At 50.5% G+C, this 24693-nt stretch overlaps 1 protein-coding gene across 2 annotated transcripts in view; it reads right to left on the bottom strand.

Annotated features, from left to right (window-relative positions):
* Positions 1 to 24693, bottom strand: part of ESRRB (estrogen related receptor beta) — a 187557-nt gene that overhangs the window by 92750 nt on the left and 70114 nt on the right. The window contains exon 1 of one of the 2 annotated variants that reach the window (XM_069597140.1): positions 23146 to 23445. The exons of the other annotated variant lie outside the window; for it this stretch is intronic. Within the exon in view, the coding sequence (XP_069453241.1) occupies positions 23146 to 23195 (50 nt within the window). The 5' untranslated portion in view covers positions 23196 to 23445. Of the gene's footprint in view, positions 1 to 23145; positions 23446 to 24693 lie in introns of those variants that run through there. 2 annotated transcript variants of the gene reach the window in all.

The following is a 24693-nucleotide window of genomic DNA, read 5'->3' as shown; positions in this document are numbered from 1 at the left end:
GCCCCTCTTGGGAACTGTCTTGAGAGCCAGATTATCTGAGAAAGGGAGTCACACACTCACTTCTTCTTTGTAATCAGAAATCGCTTTGTCACCCAGCTAATTCCCCACACTTGCCTTCCAATGACCTTGGTTGCATTGAAAATGAAATCCACCCCCGTCGGGAGAAGACTTGCCAGCAGCAGGCATGCTCAGGGAAGATGATGCAGATTCTGAGGGCCCACCAAGGAGGAGTGAGGGATGGAGACACTGCTAGGCTGTGCCTTGCAGGGAGTCAAGTCTCACCATGGTTGGAGACTTGACTTCACCCAACCCTCTCATGTACCCAAAGAGCTCGTGTGCTATTATCCCCATTATCCAGAGGCTAAAGTCTAGTTATGATGACAGATCTACCAAATGGGCTAAGCTAGGGCCTCAGACTCCCACACAGGGAGCTTCCTGTTGGACTGGTCAAAGCATTCCACCTGTTAAATCAAGATCTGAGTGCCGATTTAAAAAAATTAAGTAAAACATCTAGCCAACAGATTATCCAGTCTCCTCCCCTTGTGCACAGTCATGTGACCATTTCCTCCCAAATGATCAGCATCTGCTGATTGGACATCTCTGCAAAGAGGGAAGACTGGAGCCAGGGGACACTAAGAGGCCTGATGGTAAGTTGGGTCCCCAACTTCTGTCCCCAGCAAGACACTCTGGGGCCTCGGGGTCTGCACCTGCAAAAGGGGGATTAGGATGGCCTTCATCCACCTATGTAAATGCACCCTTTCTGTTCCCCTACACCCCTTCAACAACACAGGAGAGGCCGAGCTGTAAAAACTGCAGGAAGGCAGTGGAGAGATGGTTAGGAATCAGGTAGACCCTTATCTGAATCTGACGCCACTGTCCACTAGCTGATCAACATGCAGTCAGTCTGGGCCTTGGTTTCAGTGTTTGCACAGCAAGGCACCCTGGGTTGTTGCAAGGATTCGGTGGGCATGTGTGTCTGATGCCTGAGAAGGTTGTCTCTGAATGAGATGCCCAACTCTAAGCACCCACAGCCCCGGGTGAATGCCCCCTTACTGCCAAGGGTGAGCCCTTGGGCACCCTCCCCTGCAGCCCTGACCCCCTCCCACCCCTAGACCCGCCAAGGCAGTGAGCAGCAAAGTGGAGACCATCCAGTTTCTTGACTGCCTCTAAACTCTGATGGTATAAACAGTGACACAAAGGGGGAGCAAACAATTTCCAACAGGGAGCACAGAATACAAGGGGAACCATTTGTCACCCACGAGCGTGTCCAGCAAAGCGGAGAGCGAGGCGGTTCTGGGTTCAAATCCTGGCTTTGCCTTGTTATTAGCTCTGTGACTTTGGGGATACTATTCAACCTCTCTGAGCTCTGGTCTTCTCATCTGTCAAATGAGAAAAATATGCGTGCCTACTCTGCAGTGCTGCGGGGGTGTAAAGACAAAAAAAAAAAACACGTAAAAACATGCAGTGTTGTGCTTGGCACATAGTAAACACTTAGGTATGTGTTAGCTCTTAGGGTGAGTGAACCAACTTGCCAATAAGTGCAAGTTAGCTCAGGAGGTGCTGCCCCATGCTGGAAAGGTCAGAAGTAAAAAGGTGAGATGCTGCCCAGCGTGGCCCCGTGCAGGTCCGCCACCTGCTCCCCACTGATGTGAAATGAAAGACTTTTTTTTCCTAAAGGGCAAAGTGTACAACAGCGAGCTCAATCCAAACAGATTCTCCTTCCATTTACATACCACTAGTGATGGAGAACTCACTGCTCAGAAAGATAGTCCACTTCTGAGGACCAAACATCTAGGTTAATCAAAGACACTCTCCTTTGCCCCAAATTACCCTACCCCATGGAGGGAGGAGGCTGGTAGGGTACAGTCCATGGGGTCGAAAAGAGTCGGACACGACTGAGTGACTTCACTCACTCACTCACTCTCCCTACCCCCAATAATTCTATTTTGGAATGAATCTAAAGCCAGCAACTTCTGCCTTCTTAAAGCAAATACAGATCTGAGACTAAAGCCGAGATTCCCGTGCCAGGGTCAAACTCTGCACAGTGTCACAATCTTTGCTGACACCTCAGATTGGGTGCCTGGTGCTTTGGCTGTTTTGTGTGGGAAGAGGTCAGGATGCTGGGAAGGAAGCACAGAGCTGGTAGCCCCAGGAAGTTCTAGTCCCTGGCCTGGCCCTGAATAGAGTCTTGTGGTCCCGAGTCTCCCAGTGTAAACCCCCCACCACCCCGAGGCATCCACAGGATGGGCGGCCCTAGGCCCCCCAGCCAGCCTCTGGAGGCCGCATCTACCTGCGACCTTGAATCCGAAAGCCCGGCCCAAGGAATAACAATAAGAAATGTCACCAGACACCGCTCTCTTTGATGGGTCCCGACCTGGGGAATTGGTGTCAGAAGACACGTGGAAAAGCCAGATGGTATGTTCCAGGGTCACAGTCCACCACAGAGAGAAGCCCAGGGCCCCTTTCATGTCCTTTTCCAGTCTTTCTGCGCCAGGGCGTTGGGGTGGGAGGCCGAGGAGACACAAGATTAATGGTTTCCGAGGCAGGGGGCAGCCGCCCACTTGTCCAATCACGTTCCTCCAACGACTCCCCTAACCTGGCTCTGCCGGGTGTGAAGCTGAGAAAGACTCTGGGAGGTGGGGAGGCCAACCCTTGCCTGCCCAGGAGAGCTGGGCTGCCTCATCCACTGTCAGCTCTACCCCTGGGAGCCCAGCCTGCGGGCAGACCGGCACCAGGGTTTGCCTCAGCATTTGCTGCGGGTGGAGGGATGACCCACCCCGGCATGCTGAGCTGAGCACCACAGGGGCCAAGGGGGAGCAGGTGGGCAGGGAAGCAGAGAAGGACAGAACTCTTGTTTCTGGAAGTCCATCTGTCCAGAGCGGTTGCTTCCAAGTTTGTAGAGAATCCTTTTTCATTTTGATGTTTTTTCTTAGGCGCATTTGCGAGCGTGCTTGCTTAAGTCAATCTCCTTAACTTTTAAGTTAAAACTGTTTTCATAGAGAGCACATACTTCCATACAACCAAAAGGGTAAGGTCAAAAGAAAAACATCTTTCCCAATTCCAGGATTCCTAAGAAGGTTCCCCAGAGGTAACTCAAAGGACAGCTTTTTGTGTCTCCTTCCAGAAATTCCCAAAGCATATGCCCAGGATTCGGAACTTTAAAAATCTATACCTATGATTTGACTATATATGTTACTCAGCCATCTGCTTTTTTCCACATAACTCTATGCTGTCTGTATTTCCATGAGCTTCCCTGGTGGCTCAGAGGTAAAGAACCTGCCTGCAATGCAGGAGACGTGGGTTGGATCCCTGGGTCGGGAAAAACCCCTGGAGAAGGAAATGGCAACCCACCCCAGTATTCTTGCCTGGAGAATTCCATGGGCAGAGGAGCCTGGAGGGCTACAGTCCGTGGGGTCGTGAAGAGTCGGACACGACTTAGCAACTAACACTTTCGCACTTTCCATACGAACCTAGGGCTTTCCTCGTAGTTCAGCGGGTAAAGCATCCGCCTGCAATGCCTAGGAGGATTTTTTAACATCAAAATTTTTCTTGATTCCCCCTATCATAATCCTGGTACCTGTATTCTTCATCAGATGGAAAATACATAGTAAACTCACAACTTTAACATGAGTTGGCAGGTTTCCTTTCAATGATCGCAGAATGTTTACAGAGAATGCTTGGGCACTGTGGACTTTGTGAAGTCCTGACAACATCCCCATGTGAGCATTTAAATAAGCTCTATTATAATAAAGTTTCCCATAGCCCTGTAAGGGAAGGGTTATCATTTCTATTTTTCGCACGATACCAGTGTGGCACAGAGAGGTCAGGTGACTCACTCAAGACTGCACAGCAAGGGGAGCCAGGGGCGCCGGTGAATTCAGCCCAGTCTGACATCAAAGGCTCTGCCCTCTCCACCGCATCACAGAAGGGCAGTCTACTCCTGCGGGTCCTACTCCTGCGGGTCCGCTAGCGTGAGTCAGGTGTCAGGAAAGGATTCCTTCTCCTTCCTCTATCGGAGGCCTTCTCTAGCCTCGTCAGCCTGGCCAGGTGTATTTATGAACACTGCAGACCCCGACGATGACCTCGGGTCGGGGCTGGCCAGTTAGGTGCTGACCTCGGCCACGGACTGCAGCAGCTGGGGTGCTGCCTGAAAGTGCCCACAGGGTGGGTAACAGGGCCACGCAGTCTTTTTATTTTGTTGGTGCTAGCCATGGCGTGAGACACCAGGAGGGCCCGTGGGAGCCAGACAGAGCACACGGTCTTTGTTGTCACGTGGCTCAAATCTCCCACCCTCTCCTCCACGTGCGCTGGGAGAGGAATTCCTTGCCGTCTCCACCTTGGTCACCAAGATCAGAGCACTGCCTAAGTGATGCGCCAGGAAGGAAGCGTGAAGGGGCCCCCAGGCCAGCATCCGGACGGATGGCAGGGGAACCATGGGGAGGGGGAGTTCTCCTTGCTAGGACCGTCAGCTCATCTCTCATCCTGCCGGTTTCCATCTATTGAAACCCTCAATTCTTTGATATTTTAAAAAGGTTGGAATTGTTGACTCTGTCCAGCACCCCTACGATTCTCTGTCTGGCTCCCGCGGTCTCGTTGCCTGACCTGGGCATGTGCACCCAGTGTGACAGCGGAACAGAGAGACGGTGACAAGCCCTGGTCTGTCCCAAGGCTCACAGATCAGGTCTTCTCGACCATGAGGCCTGGAGGCCCTCCCTGAAGCTAAAGGACCAAGAGGGTTTACATTCAGAGAGTCAGGCCGTGCACAACCAAGTGTGGGGCGAGGCCTGGCCTGGGTTCTGCATGTCAGCTACAAGGCTGTAGACGTGGTACTCATCCGCTCAGGGCCTCAGTTTCCCCATCTGTCAAATGCCAGCTAAGGCAGCCATGAGCCTCCTGGGTCTTCCCCAGCCCCCAGGATCTGCCTTCTCCCTCTGGGAAGTAGGGAATCCCACCTACTACCCATGTGGGGCACTCAGGGGCTGAGTGGGCCTGGCGTGGCTGCTAGGGGTCCCTATTTTCTGGAACCCCTCTGATCCAGGTAACTTTAATCTCCTGCCATAAAGGTATTCCATGCAACATCTAGATATCATAAAGTGTAACATTTTTTAGACAAATACATGTACAGATCCCCTTCCAAAAAAAAATCCATTTCAGACCACTGTAACTTTTTTTTTTTTTTACTATTACCACCATAAAGTACTGGCAGAGTAAAGACTCAGGAGGTCAGGGGGGGCAGCAGAGAGGTGAACAAGGCTGACAGCCACGAGCACACTTGGGGCATCTAATCAGGCCAAGCTGGAGCCCTTCCCAAGGCGATGAGAGCCTTTTTGCTGAGGGGTGCCTGTCCCCAGGGGGCGGGGTGCAGGGCAGGTCCCCTATTGCGGTCCCTAGTCCTTCCTGGGATTGTTCTGCTGGTCAGGGGTGGAGCTGGGGAGGAGGATGTTGGATTTACACGAGAGAGAAAACCTCAAAGCCAAACCCAGGCCTGCTAAACACCGGCCACAACATGAAAGAAACCAAAGCTGGCTCCCTCTCCCCGTGCCTCGAAGGCCATGTGCAGGAAACTGGCCCTTGGCACGTCCCCTTTGCACAGGCTGTGTGGAAGCCCTCAGAGGCACCGGCCAGGAGCCCGAGCTCCAGCTCAAGCAGGAGGACCGCTCTCGGCCGCTCTTCCCGACGAAGGCTGACGCTGTCCTGAGCAGCTGAGCTGGGAGCCGTGAGGGGGTGGGACTTAATTCCTCCTCTTGCCTGACGGGCACCGGCGTCCACACTTCTGGAGGCGCTGGCCCTCTTGCTCAGCTGCCCCGGGGGCAGCTCAAGAGCCATGTGCCCTTCTCAGGGCTGTGCTTCCCCTTCCTGGGGCAGCTTGGGAGGGGCGGGGGAAATGTCAGGAAGGGCGGGTCTGACGGAGGGCTGTGCTGTTTCAGCCAGACCTGGAATTGCAGCCTGGCTCTTCAAGTGGATCCCCTTGTCACTGTGGGCAAGTCGCTCAACCTCTCTGGACCTCAGGGTCCTCTTCCATAAAAGGGGAATAAGGACCCCTAATTTACTGAGGCATCACTGATAAAGAGATCATGCCAGCGAGCCCTTGATCAAATGCCAACAAAGCAGCTCCTTTCCCTTCCAAGTGGCTAAGATATGGCACTTCCCGAAATCTACTCACATGGCCCAGGGACCATGTAACACTATCCCTCCAACATCCCTGAAGGCCAGGGTTCCTGCCTGCCCACACTCACATACCACCAGACCCCTTGAGTCTGGGAACACAGGGGCCTAGCCCGTGGCTGCTCACGGGCATGCTGTAACAGCAGCGGCAAGAGCAGGGCATGGGGGCCCCTTCCTGGTCCCACCTGCTTGCGGGGACCCACTCAGAACTGCAGTAATACGGGACAGAAAGGCTTCCGAAGACTTATCAGGCTCTAAATCCAGGCTGCAAGGATGGTGCTGGGCAGATGGAAACACAGTGGCCTATAGAGAACCAGGGCATGTGTAAGTCAGTGGGCTGCTCCCAGTGAGTCTCAGGGCTCAGGACTCCTCAGCCCCTCTAGGTCCTGAATACTCACAGCTTAACCCCCTGCCATGTATATCCTGGGGTGAAACAGAAAAACTAGTTTCAGACCTCACCCACTCCCTCAAGCAGGCACTCTTGGTCAGTGGACCACCTGTACAACTGTACAGGTGGCACATTGTCCAATGCACAGATTTTCTCAAAAGGTATCCAAGCTTTCACCTCATATTTATTGAAGGTTCCTCCACACCTGGCCCTGTGCTGCAGATTCACAAATAAATGGGACTCAGGCCTTTAAGGGGCTTGGGGTGATGGAACAACACTCACGGAGAGGTGGGAAGGAGAGGGTAATTCTCAAGGCTGCCTCCTTGGCAAAGTCATTTCTCAACAGACCAAGGATTCAGAGAATGAAGCGAGCCCCCGGTGATGAGATGCACCCTTGGCCTGCAAAGCTGCGTGTGTCTAGCCATTCCCAAGTCTGCAGGCTGGCGGTCCTCTCACCGTTGAAAGCAGGCTGTCTGTGATTGAGTCTCTGAGCTGGGCCTCTTGATGCCAAAGGTCTGAGCTCGAAGCAATTTCCAGGGAACCACCAGTGTAGAGACCTTCTCTGCAACCAGAGAGGGCTGGGGTCTGAGAAACCGATTGAGATGGAGTCCAGGAGAGCCTGGTGCACTCTGGCCCTCTCCTGGGCTGCTGCTGCGCTAGGCGCTGTGGACCACAAGCTCTCTCCTTCGCACTCTCCTGTGGCTTTCCCAGCAACTGCAGCACGGCCAACGCGACCCCAGGGCAAGCTGATTACAGCATATGCACTAACGTGGAGATGCTCTGGAATAAATATTCCCCCCAACTCCCCAAACCAGAGGAGCCCTCGCCTCCTCCGGCATGACTGCACTTCCCAGCATTTCCAGGAAGAGGAGCCGCCGCCTCATAGGATCTAAGGGACCCACTGCAGCCACCACACAGGCTGCCTCCGCCCTGGAGTTCTGCTGTCCTTAGCATCTGCTCTGTTTCTCTCCTGACCTCACCTGTGCCTGCCTCACCCATTCAGCCACATTAGTGACTGCAGGGGTTCCAGTTCCTCTCCCGGCCTGGAGGCTTGTGCGCACCTCTCCACCAGGGCCTTTCCCCACTGGAGAAAGTGTTTTCTGCCTCCTGCTTTAGACTACTATAGTTAAACCCCATGGGCAAGGGTTCAGCAGGGAAAAAGCAATCATCTTACTGTCTAAGGAGAAAACTCACCTTCTGCTATCTGGGAAGGTCATGAGTTTTGATAAAATTTCAACAGGGACATGCCTGGAGCCATGGGAAAGAAATACTAAAAAAACAGCCAACATTTCTTGAGCACTTACTGTGTACCAGTGTCTGCTTTAACTACTTTATATTGATCAACTTTTAATCTTTACAGCAATGAAGAGGGTCACTGATGATGAATCTGAGGCACAGAGAGATTAAGTAACTTATCTGGGGTCACAGAGCTGGGATGTCATGCAGCCAGACAACGGTGTGATGGTAAATATTTAAGAACTGGCTGAAAAAGGCAGACTGATTTGCCTGCTTCTGTGGTATAAATACTCCCATCGTGGCCAGTTTCAAGCTACCAGTGTGACGTGACAGGTGCTGTGCAGAGATGGGCAGTAATATAAAGTATTCCCACCATACAGACATATTAGATGCAAATTTAGTTCAAGTACATAAAGGCAGTAAAATATTAGAAGTAGTGACTTTTGCCTTTTCATACTGTTCATGGGGTTCTCACGATAAGAATAATGGAAATGTTAATAACCCAGATGACCACGATGGTGTGGTCACTCACCTAGAGCCAGACATCCTGGAGTGTGAAGTCTAGTGGGCCTGAGGAAGCATCACTATGAACAAAGCTAGTGGAGGTGACAGAATTCCAGCTGAGCTATTTTAAATTCTGAAAGATGATGCTGTTAAAGTGCTGCACTCAATATGCCAGCAAATTTGGAAAACTCAGCAGTGGCCATGGGACTAGAAAATGTCGGTTTTCTTCCCAATCCCAAAAAAGGGCCATGCCAAAGATGTTCAAACTACCATACAATGGTGCTCATCTCACATGCTAGTACGGTTATGCTCAAAATCCTTCAAACTAGGCTTCAGCAGTATGTGAACCAAGAAATTCCAGATGTACAAGCTGTGTTTAGAAAAGGCAGAGGAACCAGAGATCAAATTGCCAAGTCTTTGTATCATAGAGAGAGCAAAAGAAAAACATCTACTTCTGTTTCATTCACTACGGTAAAGCCTTTGACTGTGTGGAGCACAACAAACTGGAAAATTCTTAAAGAGATGGGAATACCAGACCATCTTACGTGCCTCCTGAGAAACCTGTATGCAGGTCAAGAAGCAACATTTAGAAATGGATATGGAACAACAGACTAGTTCAAAATTGGGAAAGGAGTACAGTCAAGGCTGTATATTGTCAAACTGCTTATTTAACTCATATGCAGAGTACATCATGAGAAACGCTGGGCTGGAAGAAGCACAAGCTGGGATCAAGAATGTCAGGAGAAATATTGACAACCTCAGATATGCAGATGACACCATTCTTATAGCAGAAAGTGAAGAGGAACTAAAGAGCCTCTTGATGACGGTGAAAGAGGAGAGCGAAAAAGCTGGCTTAAAACTCAGCCATCTAAAAAACTAAGATCATGGCATCCAGTCCCATCACTTCATGGCAATAGATGGGTAAAAAGTGGAAACAGTGACAGATTTTGTTTTCTTGGGCTCCAAAATCATTGCTGATGGTGACTGCAGTCATGAAATTAAAATACACTTACTTCCTGGAAGACAAGCTATGAGAAACCTAGATAGCATATTAGAAAGCAGAGACATCACTTTGCTGACAAAGGTCTGTATAGTCAAAGCTATGGCTTTTCCAGTAGCCATGTATGGATGGGAGAATTGGACCATAAAGAAGGCTGAATGCCGAAGAATCGAGGTTTTCAACTTGTGGTGTTGGAGAAGACTCTTGAGAGTTTCTTGGACAGCAAGGAGATCAAACCAGTCAATTCTAAAGGAAATCAAGCCTCAATATATACTGGAAGGACTGATGCTAAAGCTGAAGCTCCAATACTTTGCCCATCTTATGAGAAGAGTGGACTCACTGGAAAAGACCCTAATGGTGGGAAAGATTGAAGGCTAAAGGAGAAGAGGGTGGCAGAGGATGAGATAGTTGGATGGCATCACCGATTCATGAGTGGATATGAGTTCGAGCAAACTCCGGGAGATGGTGAAGGACAGGGAAGCCTGGTGTGCTGCAGTCCATGGGGTGGCAGAATCAGACATGACGTAGGTACTGAACTGAACAACAACCAAGTGAGTTTTGAGTACTTATTACCTTTGTTTTTAAGACAATGTATTCATTAGTAAGTTTATATAACTTCAGTTTTAATAATGATTGTGTTTAACAATCAGCTACAAAATTCCTGAAAATTTAATGCTCGACTCTCCTGAGCCAGTTTGAGCTGGTTCCACCACGCTACTGGGGCCAGGATTTAGACTCAGTCAGTCTGGAGCCAGAGCATTCCCTCCTACTCATTACACTATACTGCCCCCAAGAAGGGCACAGAGGTCCACCTAGCCAGGTCTGCCCTCATCCATCAACAGGGCAATAGCTTCTGCGGGGCCAGGGCCCTCCTGGCACTGTTGCTCCCAGAGCCACCTACTTCCCTCTTATGCCCCCAGAATGCCCCTTTACCTGTATCTGATCTCCCTAGATTAACCCTGCCAGCATGCATCAAACACCTACTCCATGCCAGGTACTGCTCTAGGCAGTGGGGACAGAGAGGAAGCTGGTATTCCAGGGGCCAATGATGTAGTGGGAAAAGATAAGCAGATATTCAAATCCAACAAATTACAACCCAGGCAGGGGCAGGGGCCAGACTGTCGCTGCAAAAAGAGAGATAGATCCCTTCCCCCTGGAAAGGGTCAGGGATGGCTTCATCAAGAGGGCAACATACGAGCAGGGTTTTAAAAGCTAAATAGAAAGTCGCCCGGCAGACTGAGGGTTGGGGATATCCAACAGTACAAAGAGGGGAGAGCAGACCTGAAGTGTCTATTTAGATAGACGTCAGTCATTAAAAAAAAGAATGAAATAATCCCATTTATGGCAACACGGATGGACCTAGAGACTGTCATACTAAGTGAACTAAGTCAAATGAAGAAAGACAAATGGCATACAATATCACTTATATGTGAAATCTAAAATATGACACAGGTGAGCTTATTTACAAAACAGAAACAGACTCCTGGACATAGAAAACAAGCCTATGATTCCTGAAGGGGGAATGGGGAGTCGAAAACAAAAAAAAAAAGAAAAAAAAATAGACAGAGGTGTTGTCCAGGCTGAGGAGGGGAGTGGACAATGAGAGAGAGGCGGAGGGACTGGAAACACGCCCTGCATCCTGGCCGGGGTTCTCTGCCTCAGTGGAGGGCGAGGCAAGGAACACACAGGGAGAAGCTATCCGGAGGACGACGCCGCAGCTCTATCTTGCATGTGCTGGTGGGAGGTCCACCCGGGAGCCCAAGCTGGACACAAGAGTAGGATCCTGAGATTCAGACTTAGGAGTTACTAGAGAGCAGGTGATGAGAGAACGGGGGAGGGCTTGAGACGGGAGAGAATACAGCTTCAGCATATGTTGATGACGGACTCAGAGGGAGGCGTGAGCCTCTGGAGGCTGCCCACGGTCTCTGGAGGATGAGGTCAGGAAGACCCAAAGTTCCTTTCTCCAGCTTTCCTTTCCGCCCGTGGCCCATGACACAGACTGAGGGCTTGGGGGGTGGGAACAAGGTCCAGTTCACTGTGGGCCTTCTGCCTCTGCCTTTTTGGAATAAGACATGTACAGTTTTCCTCTTCTGCCTCCTCTCCAAACCTTACCTGTGTGTCCGACCCACACAGTTAAGAAGGGGTGGTCTGAAAGCTGGAGTTAGAAAGCTAAAACTCTAGACCCAGTGAGTGACGCGTAACACGTGTAACACTGGTTAGACTGCAGGGACACAGCAAGCCAGCCCCTGAGCAAATCCCAGCTTTGTCAGCTGTGTGACCTTGGGCAAGTGACCTAGCATCTCTGTACCTTAGTTTCCTTCCCTGTGAAATGGGGATGGTAACAGGACCTAGTTCCTATTCTCTGATTAACCCCAATAAGGTTATTGTGAGGAGGCAGTGAGTTAACACATGAAATGAGACGATCATACGACAAAGCCTGGTACCCAGTAAGTGCTCAATGAATGTTAACAACGGTTACTATTACTATTATTACAATTGTCCACCTCTGACTCTGCAGTTTATTTTCAGCTCTCTCCTCTTCCCCAAGACTTTTCTTCCAGCAAATCCTAAAATGATCCCCAGGGAGTCAGATATCTTAGAGAGGAGAATTTGAACAGCAAGTGTCAATCATGCTCTGAAAATAGTGCTGGCCGTGGTGGTTCTGCACTTCCAGCAGCTGGAGGGAGGGCTTTCCTCGGGCTGAGTGAGGCCTGAGCACTGCCCAGCCTGTCTGGAGGTCACAGCAAGCCGTGGAGACGGTGAGCATCCTGCATGTGTTCACGTGCATAGCGGGAGGTCATTGGCATACCAGACTAGGAAGTGACTACAGTGCTAAAAAGCGCGGAGTGTGGCTCCAAAAGGCAGTTCTGAAACCAGGGCTTCTTTCTGAAGCCGCGGTTCTGCACCCAGTCCTCTAGGATCCTGCGTTTCTACAGGTTCACCTTCTAGGATCCTCCACATTCCATCCCACCCTCAGGAGGCTCTGTAGTGGGACGGTCACCCATGAGATGCAGTGCCATTTATGGCCTGCAGGGGGCTCTAGAGCTCTTCCATTCCCCATACTCTGGGCGGTGAGGGTACCAGGCTTAAAACAATGGTTGTGTTTCCCGGACTGAACCACTATGCTGCCCTGGGAGGTAGGCGAAGAAAAGCTGGGGTTCGCTGGTCCCCTGTTGGTGTGTCCCAGTTCACCCATGCCCTCAACCTGCTGTATCAGGTTCAGCCGTTGTCCTTGTTACATTACCACCTAACACTGAACTGGGCTGTTTCCTCCACACCCACTTAGGGGATGTCTCCAAAGGGCCAGCCTCCTGTCCCTGTGTGGGAAGGCAGGAAGAGGTTGTTGCTGCTTTGGCCTTCAAGGTGCCGCAAGTGTAGCTTCGAATTGCTGGGGTGTCAGCTTCTAGTAATCCAGTCCCTCAACCTGCTTGTCCAAGAAACATCGTGCAGAGACAAGTTCCCTAAAAGACTCTGCGTAATTACCCTGTTCCTCCCCAAAGCAACATTCAGTAGCTCTGGGTGCTACGCTAGAAGACCTCATTCAGCAGACGTGTTTACCTGATTGCTGCTCTATCGATATATTTGGATGACGGAAATGACCTGTACCCACTAACGTCTAAGGACATGACCAACCTAACAAGTTAATGTCGGCAAAAAGTTAAAGATAGTTATTTAAAATACAGTTTGAAAAAACTGCATATAATCGTTCTTTGAAGCTTTGTCAAAAGTAGAAAAAAAATAAGGGTAATGTGTTTCTTGATCAGATCAGTTTAAGAAAAACACTCATGGGTAGGGTTGCCAGATTTAGCAAATATCACATGGGACATACTTATACTAAAAAAAATATTTGTTGTTTATCTAAAATTCAAATACAGCCAAGGGTCCTGTATTTTACTGGGCAACTTTACCCACAGTCCAAGGATAGAGGGATTCATTCAGAGGAAATTTCCTATTCACCACCTTGGGTCCCAAGTCATAATTCCTTCTATAATCCCCTTGTGTTACATATGGAAACCCAAGCCACACTGATCGAATTAAACCAAGTAATCAATTCAAGCACCCCAATCTCGCTCCTGAGTAGGAAGGACTCTCATTGTGAAGTTGTATCAAAGAAATGAAAAGTAACTCCCAATAGATAACATCAAAAAATTAATAAGAACATCTAACTCTTAATGTACACCCACTATGTGCCTGACACTTGTGAATTACCTCTGTTTAATCTTCACAGCCACCCTGGGAGGTAGATCCTATTCTGGAAACTAAAAGAGTATCTACAAGTCTAATTTCAGTACTTCTGGCAAAGGCATGTAAATTTCTGGTCAATTACTTCCCAGGGAAAGAAAGGGGAGGGAAACAGACAGACTCCACTCCATCAACAAACCGGCTTATTCATAATGCAATGCCGGGTCTGTTGCTATTGATGATGAGCCACTTCCACAGGAAACTGTCTTAATGTCAATGAATTATCACTGATTTGTATGGGACTGTGGGAGAGAATTGGGTGGGAAACCCCTGTAACAACCTTCAGTAAGTTGGCCTCACAATTGAGGAAGACGTGTTACCCTTCGGGATAATAAACAGCTCATTTGCTGTGACTAAAGGCACACTCAAGCCACTCCGAACACTCGGTGACAATGACATGCAGATTCCAAATGTTCTCTGTAAGAAAAAACACCCTTTCTCCTAATCCTTCTTAAACTCAACAAGACTGATTGGTTTTTATTATTCATGAATTAATTTTTTACTCAGGGTCCAACAAGGGAATTGAAGCTATAACGTTTCTCACCAATGGAGGGGGGGAAGAAAGCAGATCTCAGCCTGAGCAGCACAGCAAGAGTGTTGCTGGGATTCCTTGTGGGGCGGGACGTCTTGTTTGTTAAATCAGATAATAATCAATTAATAACCCAAAGCTTTGGGTTGTTGGGTATTTGGGGGGCGGTGGAAATTGAGTAAGAATATTGAAGTAGAAAAAATTACAGACAGTCCTGGGACCTTGGTATATTCAGGTGGCTTCGATTATGTTTGGCTGATACTATTAGGCTGGTGTCTGAGGCTGTCTCCTATTTCCAAGGCACACAAACAAAAAAGGGGGGGCAGGGATGAGAGAGGAAATAACAAAGGCCAAGCCAATTTCAAAAGTAATGCATAGATGAGCAGTTTGCAGGTGAGCAGGTTCAGGTCCGGGTATCGCCATGAAAAGTCACAAAAGGGTCACAGGGATCCAGAGGGGTTGGCTTCCGGACACCCTCCCTCCGATCTTTGCATCCAGGGAGCAGGCTGAGGTACCCAGGAACAGAGACAGAAAGCCCTGGGAGACGCTGAGCGGCCGAGAAGGCGATCAAGGGTGGCAAGGTGACTTTGCCTCTCTCTTCACCCAGCTCTGTTCCCAGCTATTCACATGTGCCAAGTCATAACCCCCTTGTCCTCTGTGTGCCTTTGGTCTGCAAACTTCTCCTGAGACCGCAGTCAGAGGAACTAAGGAACACTGGGGGCAAGGAGAGGCAGAGCATGGCATGGACCTCAGGTGATCGTGACAGGAGGGTCAGAATCCTTTACAAGAAACATCTCTGCCTTCCCAGTTCAAAGGCAACACACCCGGCATTTCTCAAGGGGGCTGTGTGTCGAATACTGTATTCTCCTTTACCGTCTGTTCATATTTCAGACACCAGGTATTTTCTTTGCCCCTGGATGAATTTGGACATGCAAACCTGAAGCCTTGGCATGTTATGCTTGCAGAAAAACATTTATGTTTGGAGGCAAGACACAGCAACCCTCATCCAGTTACTATGAGGGAATGGTTATAAGAACTGCTTGGCGCTTTTGGGGAAGAAAAAGCTGCAAGCTGTTATTACTGTTATAATTATTAAACCATCGCATTCTTGCTATCACTTCTGTGAAAGCGGTGTTCTTTCTGCCAAAGCTTGTTAGCCTGACTGCTTAGGTAGACAATGTCAACATACCCAAGGGACAAATGACAAACAGTGAGGCTACAGGAAAAGGATAGATACTGCACTCTGCATGCGGGCTGAAGAGATGTCTCACCATCAAAAGGAATGTTTCCTCCCGATCGATTAGGATGGCAAAATCAAAAGCATACACCAGCTCATTCACTCACATCACCAGGATCCCAAACTAGAGCTCCAAGTGTGAGGAAGTGAGGTGAGAGAGCGGAGAGATGGAGAAGTTGGCTTCGAATAAAGTGTGGGGCATCCTGATAGCCTCTCACCGGTACCTCCTCAGGTAACAGACAATCAACCTGGAATGTGCTTTCAACAGGAGGTTTTTACCCTCTTTGCTTTCCCCACCAAATGCAACCAGTGGGTCAAGGTCCATGGCTGAAGTAGAATGAGTTGACCCGTAACAGCCATTCTGCTTTGGGGCTTCTCTCAACTAATCATGCTCAGCACCTCAAAACAGTTCCGACACACCCGAACACTCACACACACATACTTACACACACAGAGGTAGACACACACACATATACACACACACACACACACCCCCTACACTCCTTCCTCTAAAACTTATGAAACCAAAGAGGGATAAAACGTAAACCAGAGCAAGCTGGAATGAAAATAGAGGGAAAACATAAGTAAAATGTTGAATTCAAAGATATGAGAGAATTTCATTTGAAACATCACCCTTCACATCCTCAACCCCCCAACTACAGCGTTTCCTTAGGACTGTTCTTGTTCTCTGTCTTTCGGAAACCAAGAACACAGGGAAAGCCCAGCGATGCTCAAAAACCTTTTGCTGAGTATCTTTTTAAAAATACAGGCCAGGTAAAAACACCAAAAACATAAATGTGAGTAAATATAATACTTTACGAATTGTATAACAAGAAAAGGAAAAAACATTATGAATGTAAGTTATTTTAAGCAGTTAAAAAAAATAAAGTTAAAATAACACTTAGCATTGGGGTTTTGAAACTCACAGCTTCCTAGATAGGAAGACTTGGCTCTAATTGGGCACTTGACATTCGTGCAATTTTAATGCAGTGTTTCAGTAAACACTGATGGTCAGGCGTGAGGCTGGCTGCTACTGTAATTGGCAGGAGAGGATTCTGCTATAGTTTAGAATGAAAATTGATCACATTTAAAACCAGGAGATAAAAACAAAAGCTTGTTGGACTTTGTTTAACTGCCTTTTGACCTCTGGATGAAATGACATTGAGAAACAAAATAACATTATCCAGAAAACCATTCCCAGAAAAGGCTCATTCCCGGAGACACTGAATGACAGTGTTGAAAAGACGAATATTTTTAAAGTCAAAAGGAACAGGGGAGAGAAATTTAAAGGCGGGCGGGTGGGGGGCGAAGAGGAAGAGAAGGAAAACGAAATTCTTTGGGACTAAAACGTGTGTAGGTTAAAAAGCACGGCAAATGAAGATGAAAAAACAATTATGTCTCTAACCCCCAGGAAAACTTTTATTTGGAGCTTATTTTAACCCGAGACCACACAATCCTGAATTTAAGGCATTTAGCCAATAGATTTTTTTTTCTAACCTCATCCAGTTTCATATCGAAAGTCCCATGAGCAAATGAAAACCAGTCTGATTTTCCTTGACGTAAGAACACATTTGACCTTTAGCGATAAGACTGTCGATGGCCATATCCAGGGAGAGAAGGGTTAGCCGGGGACCTGGGGAAGAACTGCCTGCCTCTTTGAGTGTGACCATCTGTTCTCCGGGAGAAGGGCAGCCTGGCTTGCTCGCCCTCTCCAGGGTCTGCCAGCCCTACCCAGGCCCAGAAAACTGAAGAGAGCCTCTTAGGAAAGACTGAACTCCTCCAATGGCAGGGACAGCCAGCCCCATTGGGTCGCTCTGGGCTCCCTCCCACACCACGGAAAAATCCCAAGGCGCACAGCCCCTTGCTGGAATGTGGCCACAGCCTGACCTCAATCCAGGCAAGGGGTAAAAGGCAGGCCAGCAGGGGACGGGTTCAAACAGCAGAGCTCCTCGTCTCCTATCTGAAAGGGGAGCCCCGCCGTGGCTCTCACACACGTGCACACACAGACACTTTCCTAGGAACGGACGCAGCTTTTGATGCTTCCGGGTTTGGAGACATCCTCTGTATCAGGGGTGTTAACGGCAACAGAAAAGGGCTTGATACTCCCTTAAGCCAATGCTTATAAGTAGAGGGGCTATTAAAATCCTCTCTGTTCTAATCCTGATCCTCCAGAAAGGCACTCTAGGTAGGCAGACACATCAGTGCACTCGCAGGAGGGGTCGGGGGCTGGGGCCATAGGGGGCTCCAAGTTTCCTACTTGTCTGATTTGGCAGTGTCTTTTGTTGGGTGGTTGATTGTGGCGGTGGAGGGGGGTGGGGTAGTCTCTGCTCCCAAGGACAAATTGAGCCCGTGTTTTCCTACAGTCTGCCCCCCACACACATCGAGAGTGAGGGCACCCCCGCAGAACCTGGGAGCCAGCTGGCAGTCACAAGGTACAAGGAGGTGCCTCCAGAGCCCTGCTTCCCCCAGCGAAGCCCCTAGAGCCACTGACCAGCATGCACCCACAGTCTTCCAGTGACCTCCTTCCAGTGTGGCCCAGTAAGCATGCCAGAAAATGCTCCAGCCTGCCAAAGGGGGGAGCGGGTCACACTGTCACAAGTGGTAAGGGTCACGTGCCCAGTGGCCTAGGGAAGAAACACGACCCCAGTGACTGACCTCTCCCAGGCACTGCCCTGACAACCTCTCCCAGAAAGCAGTCTGCCCCCTCGCCCAACCCCCTTCCCCGGGACAGCCCTGACATTATCAGGGAAAGGTCAGCAGCCTCACTAGAGGTGGGGGGAGCGTGTGTGGGTGGGTGGGCATGCTGACCCAGGAAGGGTTAATCTGCCGGCCAGCCAGCACAGGGGTCACTCTGGTGTGCAGAGAAGTTGAGCATCCCAGTCCCCCAGAGCTGGACTGCTAATTACATTTGCAATTATAAACACCGCAACCTCCCTGTGCAGGGACCTGGCCACACTAGAGGATGGGACAACCAGGATGTGAGCCTGCTGCAGGCCACGCTAGCCACACCAGGGGACACCGGGGGCAGTAGAAGCCCTTGGGGCCCATGGACCCTTCCTCCGAGGAACGATCACGCATATGACAGTTCCCCGGAGGTCCAGTGCTGCTGGGCCTGAGAAAGGGGACGGTCAGCAGAGAGGAAGTCCAATCAGGGGTCACCAGCACTTGGACCTTTAGTTTATCCCTAGAAGTCAGCAAACGGCCCCAAGGGCAGGAGGTGAGCTCAGATTTATCTGCTTCCAGTCCATTCTCCAGCTGAGTCCCTCGGGGTTTCCTGGCCTGGTCTGTGGACCCTCTGCTGGTGCCCCACACATCCTCTAGGAACCATGGCCACGATGGAGGACATGGGAGGCTCAGCACTCAAGCTGTGCATTCCCTAGGGGACTGTTCGGCCAAAAGCCACCCAGCTTCAAGCCAGAAGCTCCCAGGCAAAGCTGGGAGGAGTCCTGACAAATTCTGGGCAGGCCTCCTGGTCAAGCTGGAAGAGACTGGGAGGACTGGAGCTTGCAGAGACACAGGGCTGAACGATGGCCGGTAGGTGTGAAAAGGCACCAGCCTGGGGTGTTCAGGGTGTGGGCTGGACTTGACTTTGAAGGAGTGGATTAGGCTCAGCATCTCTGCTATTCTGTCCTTGTAAACGAGAACTACAAAGAAATAAGATTGAGAAAACCACCTAAAGCCTCTGGAAGACGCGTTCTAGGGAAGGGCGCTGCAGAACCGGGTCAAAAGCACCTCGGCTCTTGTCTAAATGTTTGACTGAACTCGCTTTCTTTTTGAATCCTGCTCATTCACACAGCCAGCTCCATCTCCCACCCCTCATGCACACACGCTGGCGATGTCTCTCCACCCGACACCTTCCTTTGGGCTGCCAGACTTGTACAGGGCTTCCCAGTTCCTGTGCTCAACAGAAGCTGGGCATTTTGTAGAGGACTGAGGAAGGAGACAAACTCACTGAGTTTAGATTATCTTAAAATTAAAAAAAGAAAAGAAAGCATCTGGCAATATGTCCCATTATCAGGAACACGAATCAAGCAGACAGAGTCACAAGGGCCCCCTGGGCTAGAGCCGGGACACTCCGAGAAGGCAGGGTTATGACATGAAATCTCTATCACAGCCTCTTCCCTCGCAGAGCTTTCCCCGAAAGTCCCCTCTGTCTCTCCTCTCTCGGACTAAATGGAATATGTATTGATTCCTCCAAATCAATAGAATGAAAAGGTTCTTGTTTGGTGGGTCAGTCTGTTTCTTCATATACGTTTGTTTAAGAAACATCTTTTTCGTATGTTCCAATTGTTGGTAAAAATCGAGGACTGTTTCTAAAATGGAGTTGCGGAAATAAGCTCCTAAAGGAAATTTCCAGTTGATGTCCAGATCTCAGTCAGCTGTAAAGGGCCTTGCCCAGGACTGGGGCCCTCCTATTTCCTGCTAAGCTCGTCGCCCTCAGGCCTGAACGACGAACCCATCCTCTTCCACAGCAGCCCATACCTTCCAGAGGGGGCTACAGACACTGAAAGGTTTATTTCCTAGAGCCCCTCCCTCAGAAAACCAAGATGAATGTCCTCCTGCTGATTTATTTTTAAATGTACCATTAAAAATTAATTCCCCCCTTTGTTTTTCTCTGGGTCACTGATTCTGAATTACCATGTGGCATTTTTCCTATGTGTGAACCCACATATTTTACCTTTGGGACAGTTTGTTTTCTGTTTCTTTAACATCAGCAAAGTGGTCATCGGATGGTGGGTGATGAAGCCACCCCTCCCCGCCCCCCGCTCCCCGGATTGTCTGCCGAGGATCTCCATCGGGTCCGTCCCTGACGCATTTGTACACAGGCCCACACAAGCCAGCATGCTCACTCCGACTCTGGCTGATTATATATGTACATAAAATATTGATTAGAAATGGTAATGGAGTCACCTACAGGATTGGCTACAGGAAAATGAAAATGAAGGAGAGAAAGGTATGAAGGTCCTGGTGTATCTGTGTGTGTGTGTGTGTGTGTGTGTGTATTTCTCACCCAGAAAGTGAAAATAACACTAAAATATTAAAGATCACTCTTTGTATATTAGCAGGTGAAAGGGAAGTCTGGGGAGTTCTTCCTCGCTGGACTGTGGTCCCTGCGCCCTTGGGTTTTTTTCAAGTCCGGGGATGTCAACTAAGGCAAACAGGTAGAAACTATCCGTACAGACCACTCGAACCCACCCACTCTTGTATATGTTCCCAGAGAAACGTAGGCACCATAAGGGATGGACTCATTCTATCATCCTTCCAACAAACCAAAGAATGCCGTCCTGCGTCTTGTCACTTTGCTACCAGGGGGGCTCTAAAGCTACTTGTTGTGAAGCAGAGAAACACCAGGGGGTGGTGGTCAGAAAGCGGCCTCCCCCAACAGCAGCCTCCGACCTCTACAAGCTTGTCCTTGGCAATTCTGTACCCCAGTAACCATCGCAGAGGTACGCCTTCTCCAGGAGGCACGCACCTGCGTGCGGGGGCCCGGCTCACTAACGCTTGGACTGCTGCCCAGCAGGTTTGGGGCTCTGAGAAAGGGCATCTCACCGGGATGCTTAGATCCTCCATAGAAGCAGCAGGCACGTTTCTGGCTTTTCCTGTGCCCCATGGAGTGAGAAGCTAATTCTTTGCAAAAACAAACAAACAAAAACAGGAAGGCTAGGGAGTCCAAATCCAAATCACTATCAGGCTTACTTTGTAATTGATTTCCACTTCAAACCCTTCCCAGACACGCAGGACCTCGGCTACCTCATTCCCCTTTGCCGCTTCCCTGACATTCCTTCTTTGCCCATATTTCTCCTCAAACTCAAGCCAGGGTTGCCGTCAACTCGATGAATTACCCAGCTGCTAAATCCCCCATCTCTCCTTGCTTTCCTGGTCAACATAATCAAAAGATGTACTTCCCCCATACAAAATTTCGTATTTATTGACTGTGACTTGAGCCAGGGACAAATACATAGATATTTCAAGCTCAACTAAAGAAGTCACCTCTGGAGAGAAGAAAACTAAATAATTTAAATATCCAATATTTGTCATACTTGGTGATTTTATGTGAGGAAATGCCCCACAAGCATCACACACAGTTCACAGTCTCACCCACCCGGGAGGTTTCTTTCGGGGCTCCCCCTCCCTTATGGAGAGAGCACCACAGTGTGAAAGGGGCCCCCTCTCCAACTGCACCAGCCATACAAGCTGGGATCAGTGTAACCTTTAAAGAGAATTAAAAGCCACTTTTCACACTGATGGAAATCTGAATCCAAGATCCCCCTCATCTCCTAATCCAGTCGCCTTCTTCTGACACTCTGTTTCAATTCTGGCGGCACCTAAAGGACCCTCTGCCCAAGGAAACCCCAAAACTGGAATCAAAAAGGTCAGCGTGGAGGCTGGACCCTGCGGTAGCCCCCAGGAGACGCTGCTGTGAAGTTGCCTTCTCTCTCACGCGCGGTCCACCTGGGGTGGAGGTATTCTGTTCAGCATGGGGCGTAATCACACTTACTGGGACCCCACGTTATTCAGAGTATTGTTTAGGGATGTCTTGGTTCCTGGGAGGAGGGGGTGGTACAAAAAACGAAAGGATGACCGAAGGAGAACTGACTTTGGCAGTTCAGCTTGCTTCAGGGGGGCGGGAAAAAAAGGGAAGGAAGAATAGCGAGAAGTTAAGCAAATCCACGAGAATCTAGAGTTTTCATTGTAGTATTATCTGAAGCCTTCCGGGGAAACCACATGGAGTGCGCCCACACCCAGACGCCCCGACACCTGCCCGGAGAGCAGCGGCGCCTGGAGCGCCCGCGGGGAGCCGGGGACAGGTGCCGGGGCAGGTGGGGAGCGCCGATCGCGGAGGGCCCTGGGAGGGGAACGGCGGGCGGCAGGAGCAGGACCGCGCAAAGTCAAGGATGGTGGCGCGGGGCAGCGTTCCACCATTTGGGGGATCAGTTGTGCGCTTCCTCACTCCGCGCATTCGGCAAGCTGCCCAAGTCCAGGGACCTGCGGTTACCCGGTGTCTAGCCCTGCAGCCCCCGCTGGCCACCCGCGCGCACGCGACTCAGACCACCCCAGGTTCCAGGGAGGCGAGCGCAAAGCCGCCCCGGGGCACGGAAATTACCCGGCACCGCCTCGCCTAAAGCCGCGAACCAACTTTGCCTCCGCTGCAGCGTCCAGCCGATTGTCCCCACTCCTGGCGGGAGGCGGGCATCCCGTGGCGGGGCATGCGAGGAGCTGTCTTACCCCGCCGCGCCGCCCGCACCCCTGGGGGCGGGGGGCGGGGAGGACTTGGGTCCACCGCGCCGCGTGCGCGCCCTCGGGGAGCCGCTCTGGGACCGCAGCGTGGGACCGCGCTCGCCGCCCAGTTTCCAAACCTGCACGGCACGTTCAATTTCGCCCCCTTGCCCGGACCGTTTCTGGTCCCCCGTATGGAAATAAACATTAAAGTCAAAGGGCCCTCAGGGACGCTTTCCCGAGTGGAGACGGGACATCCTTGAGATACTCCCGCACCTGTTCTGGGCTCGCTCCTCCCCATTCCACAGAAACTCGAATATTTTCTCCCCGCGGGGGACGATCGGAGTGAATAAGAAAAGCTCTGCTCTTACCTAAGAGTGAGGGTTTGTCAAAACGGGCGGGGTGGGGGGGGCGGTGAGGGAAAAGTTAGAGTCGGTTCACCCCCAGAAGGAAACCCAGAGAAGTGTGCGGTTTTCCCCTTCCGACGTCCCCCCCAAGCGCCCTCAGCTCGCCCCCGCCCCGGGGTCCCTGCCACTTCAAGAACGCCTAGAAGAACTGCGACACTCGAGACAGAGGCGGCCGGACAGACAGAAGGACGGACACAGACGGAGAAGCCGAGCACCTACTGGTTGTGGTAGCCGAGGGGGTCAGGGACGCAGAGTTCGGACACGTCCATCAGTCCCGCTTTAGCATTCCCAGTTGGTAGAGAAAAGGCGGCGGGGAGATCTCGCGGAAGAGCGAGTGAAGGGCACCGGCGAGGTGCGAGTCCGGGCAGGGGCACGGTGAGCCGGCCGAGGCGGAGTGGGTGGATGGGAGCGCCGCGGCGGGGCGCGAGGGAGGCCGAGAGCCTTGCGCGCCCAGCCCAGCGCTCCCGCACTCGGGCACACACTCCTGCGCGGGCAGAGGGGATGCGAAGCGGTGGAGGCGGCTCGGGCACCAGAGACCTGGAGCCCACTAACCCTACTGTAGCTTTAAGGCTGCGAGACTGATGTATGGTTTGGCTCCTATTGGCTATCTCTCAGGGGCTGGACTTAAAGTGACAGAATCGAGCTGGGGTGGGGGGAGGGGGGTGAGCCAGAGAGACTTCAATGGAACCAGGCGCTCGCGCGAGGTCCCCACCTCCGGAGGAGTAGGAGAACTGTGCTGTAGAGCCGCAAGGCCTGTCCTCTCGCCATTAAAGAAAAAAAAAATGTTTTTTTCTTTTTTAGCCCAACTGGCTGGTGGGGCTGAGGACTCGAAAGGTGTGCCCCCTCTATATCCTCTCCACCCGAACCCCCAGTCTGATCTTTTAACTGGCAGGTCTAGCAAACTCATTTCTCAGCCTTTTGGAAGGGGTCTGTTTTTAAATTTAAAAACGAGACCCATTTCTCCTCTCGCCTATCAAAAAGAAGAGGCCAGCTCCTTAGAAAATCCGAGCCTCACACCTGGTGTTTAGTGCACAAAAGTGCAAAGGGTCAGGCCCATAGGTGAGCCCCAGCAAGAGAGGGGCTGATTCCCTTCCCAGCTCTCATCACCTGGGCCAGTGGGTTCTGAACAGCTCTCATAGGATTAGACGGCAGGGCTTGATGCTATAAAACACTCTCAAGATGTATTCAGTGATGTTCTCTTCATTGGCAACCCTCAGAAACGTTCCCAGGACACAGACACAATAAATAAATTCCTGTCTGCTTAGAAAAACACCATTATGGTTAAAACAACCAACTTACCAGCCACATCCACTTCACAGCACAAGTAGACACTTCAACATACACACCTGAATCCCCAGCTATGAACATACCTGCATCCCTATCTGCTGCTATCTCCATGAACCTGAATATTACTGTACCAAAACCAGCTGTAAGTCGAGCCCCAGTCCTTCTTCTGGGGCTTGTCATCTTTTGAGATGTGCCAGCCACAGGGATAATAATCAATTTGATGATTCAAATGAGTGTGGGGAGGAGATAGGTATAGAATTATTTAAAAGGGAGGGGGAAAAAAGCCTTCAAGAGAGACCATCACCTTCTTCTCCTATATTCTACAAAAGACAATGAGCAGTAGGGGGGAAAACATCATTTTATCATCAGAATAAAGTCTAAATGGATTGTAACTGCAAGCAGTGTTCAAGCACTTCAGGAATAAAAGCAGGAGGGTTGTGAGAAACCCCAGGAGGGGCCGGCCGCCCGGGAGGGGCTGGG

Source organism: Ovis canadensis, chromosome 7 (genome assembly GCF_042477335.2).
Source record: "Ovis canadensis isolate MfBH-ARS-UI-01 breed Bighorn chromosome 7, ARS-UI_OviCan_v2, whole genome shotgun sequence".
NCBI lineage: Eukaryota > Metazoa > Chordata > Mammalia > Artiodactyla > Bovidae > Ovis > Ovis canadensis.
Note: the sequence above shows the minus strand (reverse complement) of the source record. Positions and strands in the feature narration are given on the sequence as shown.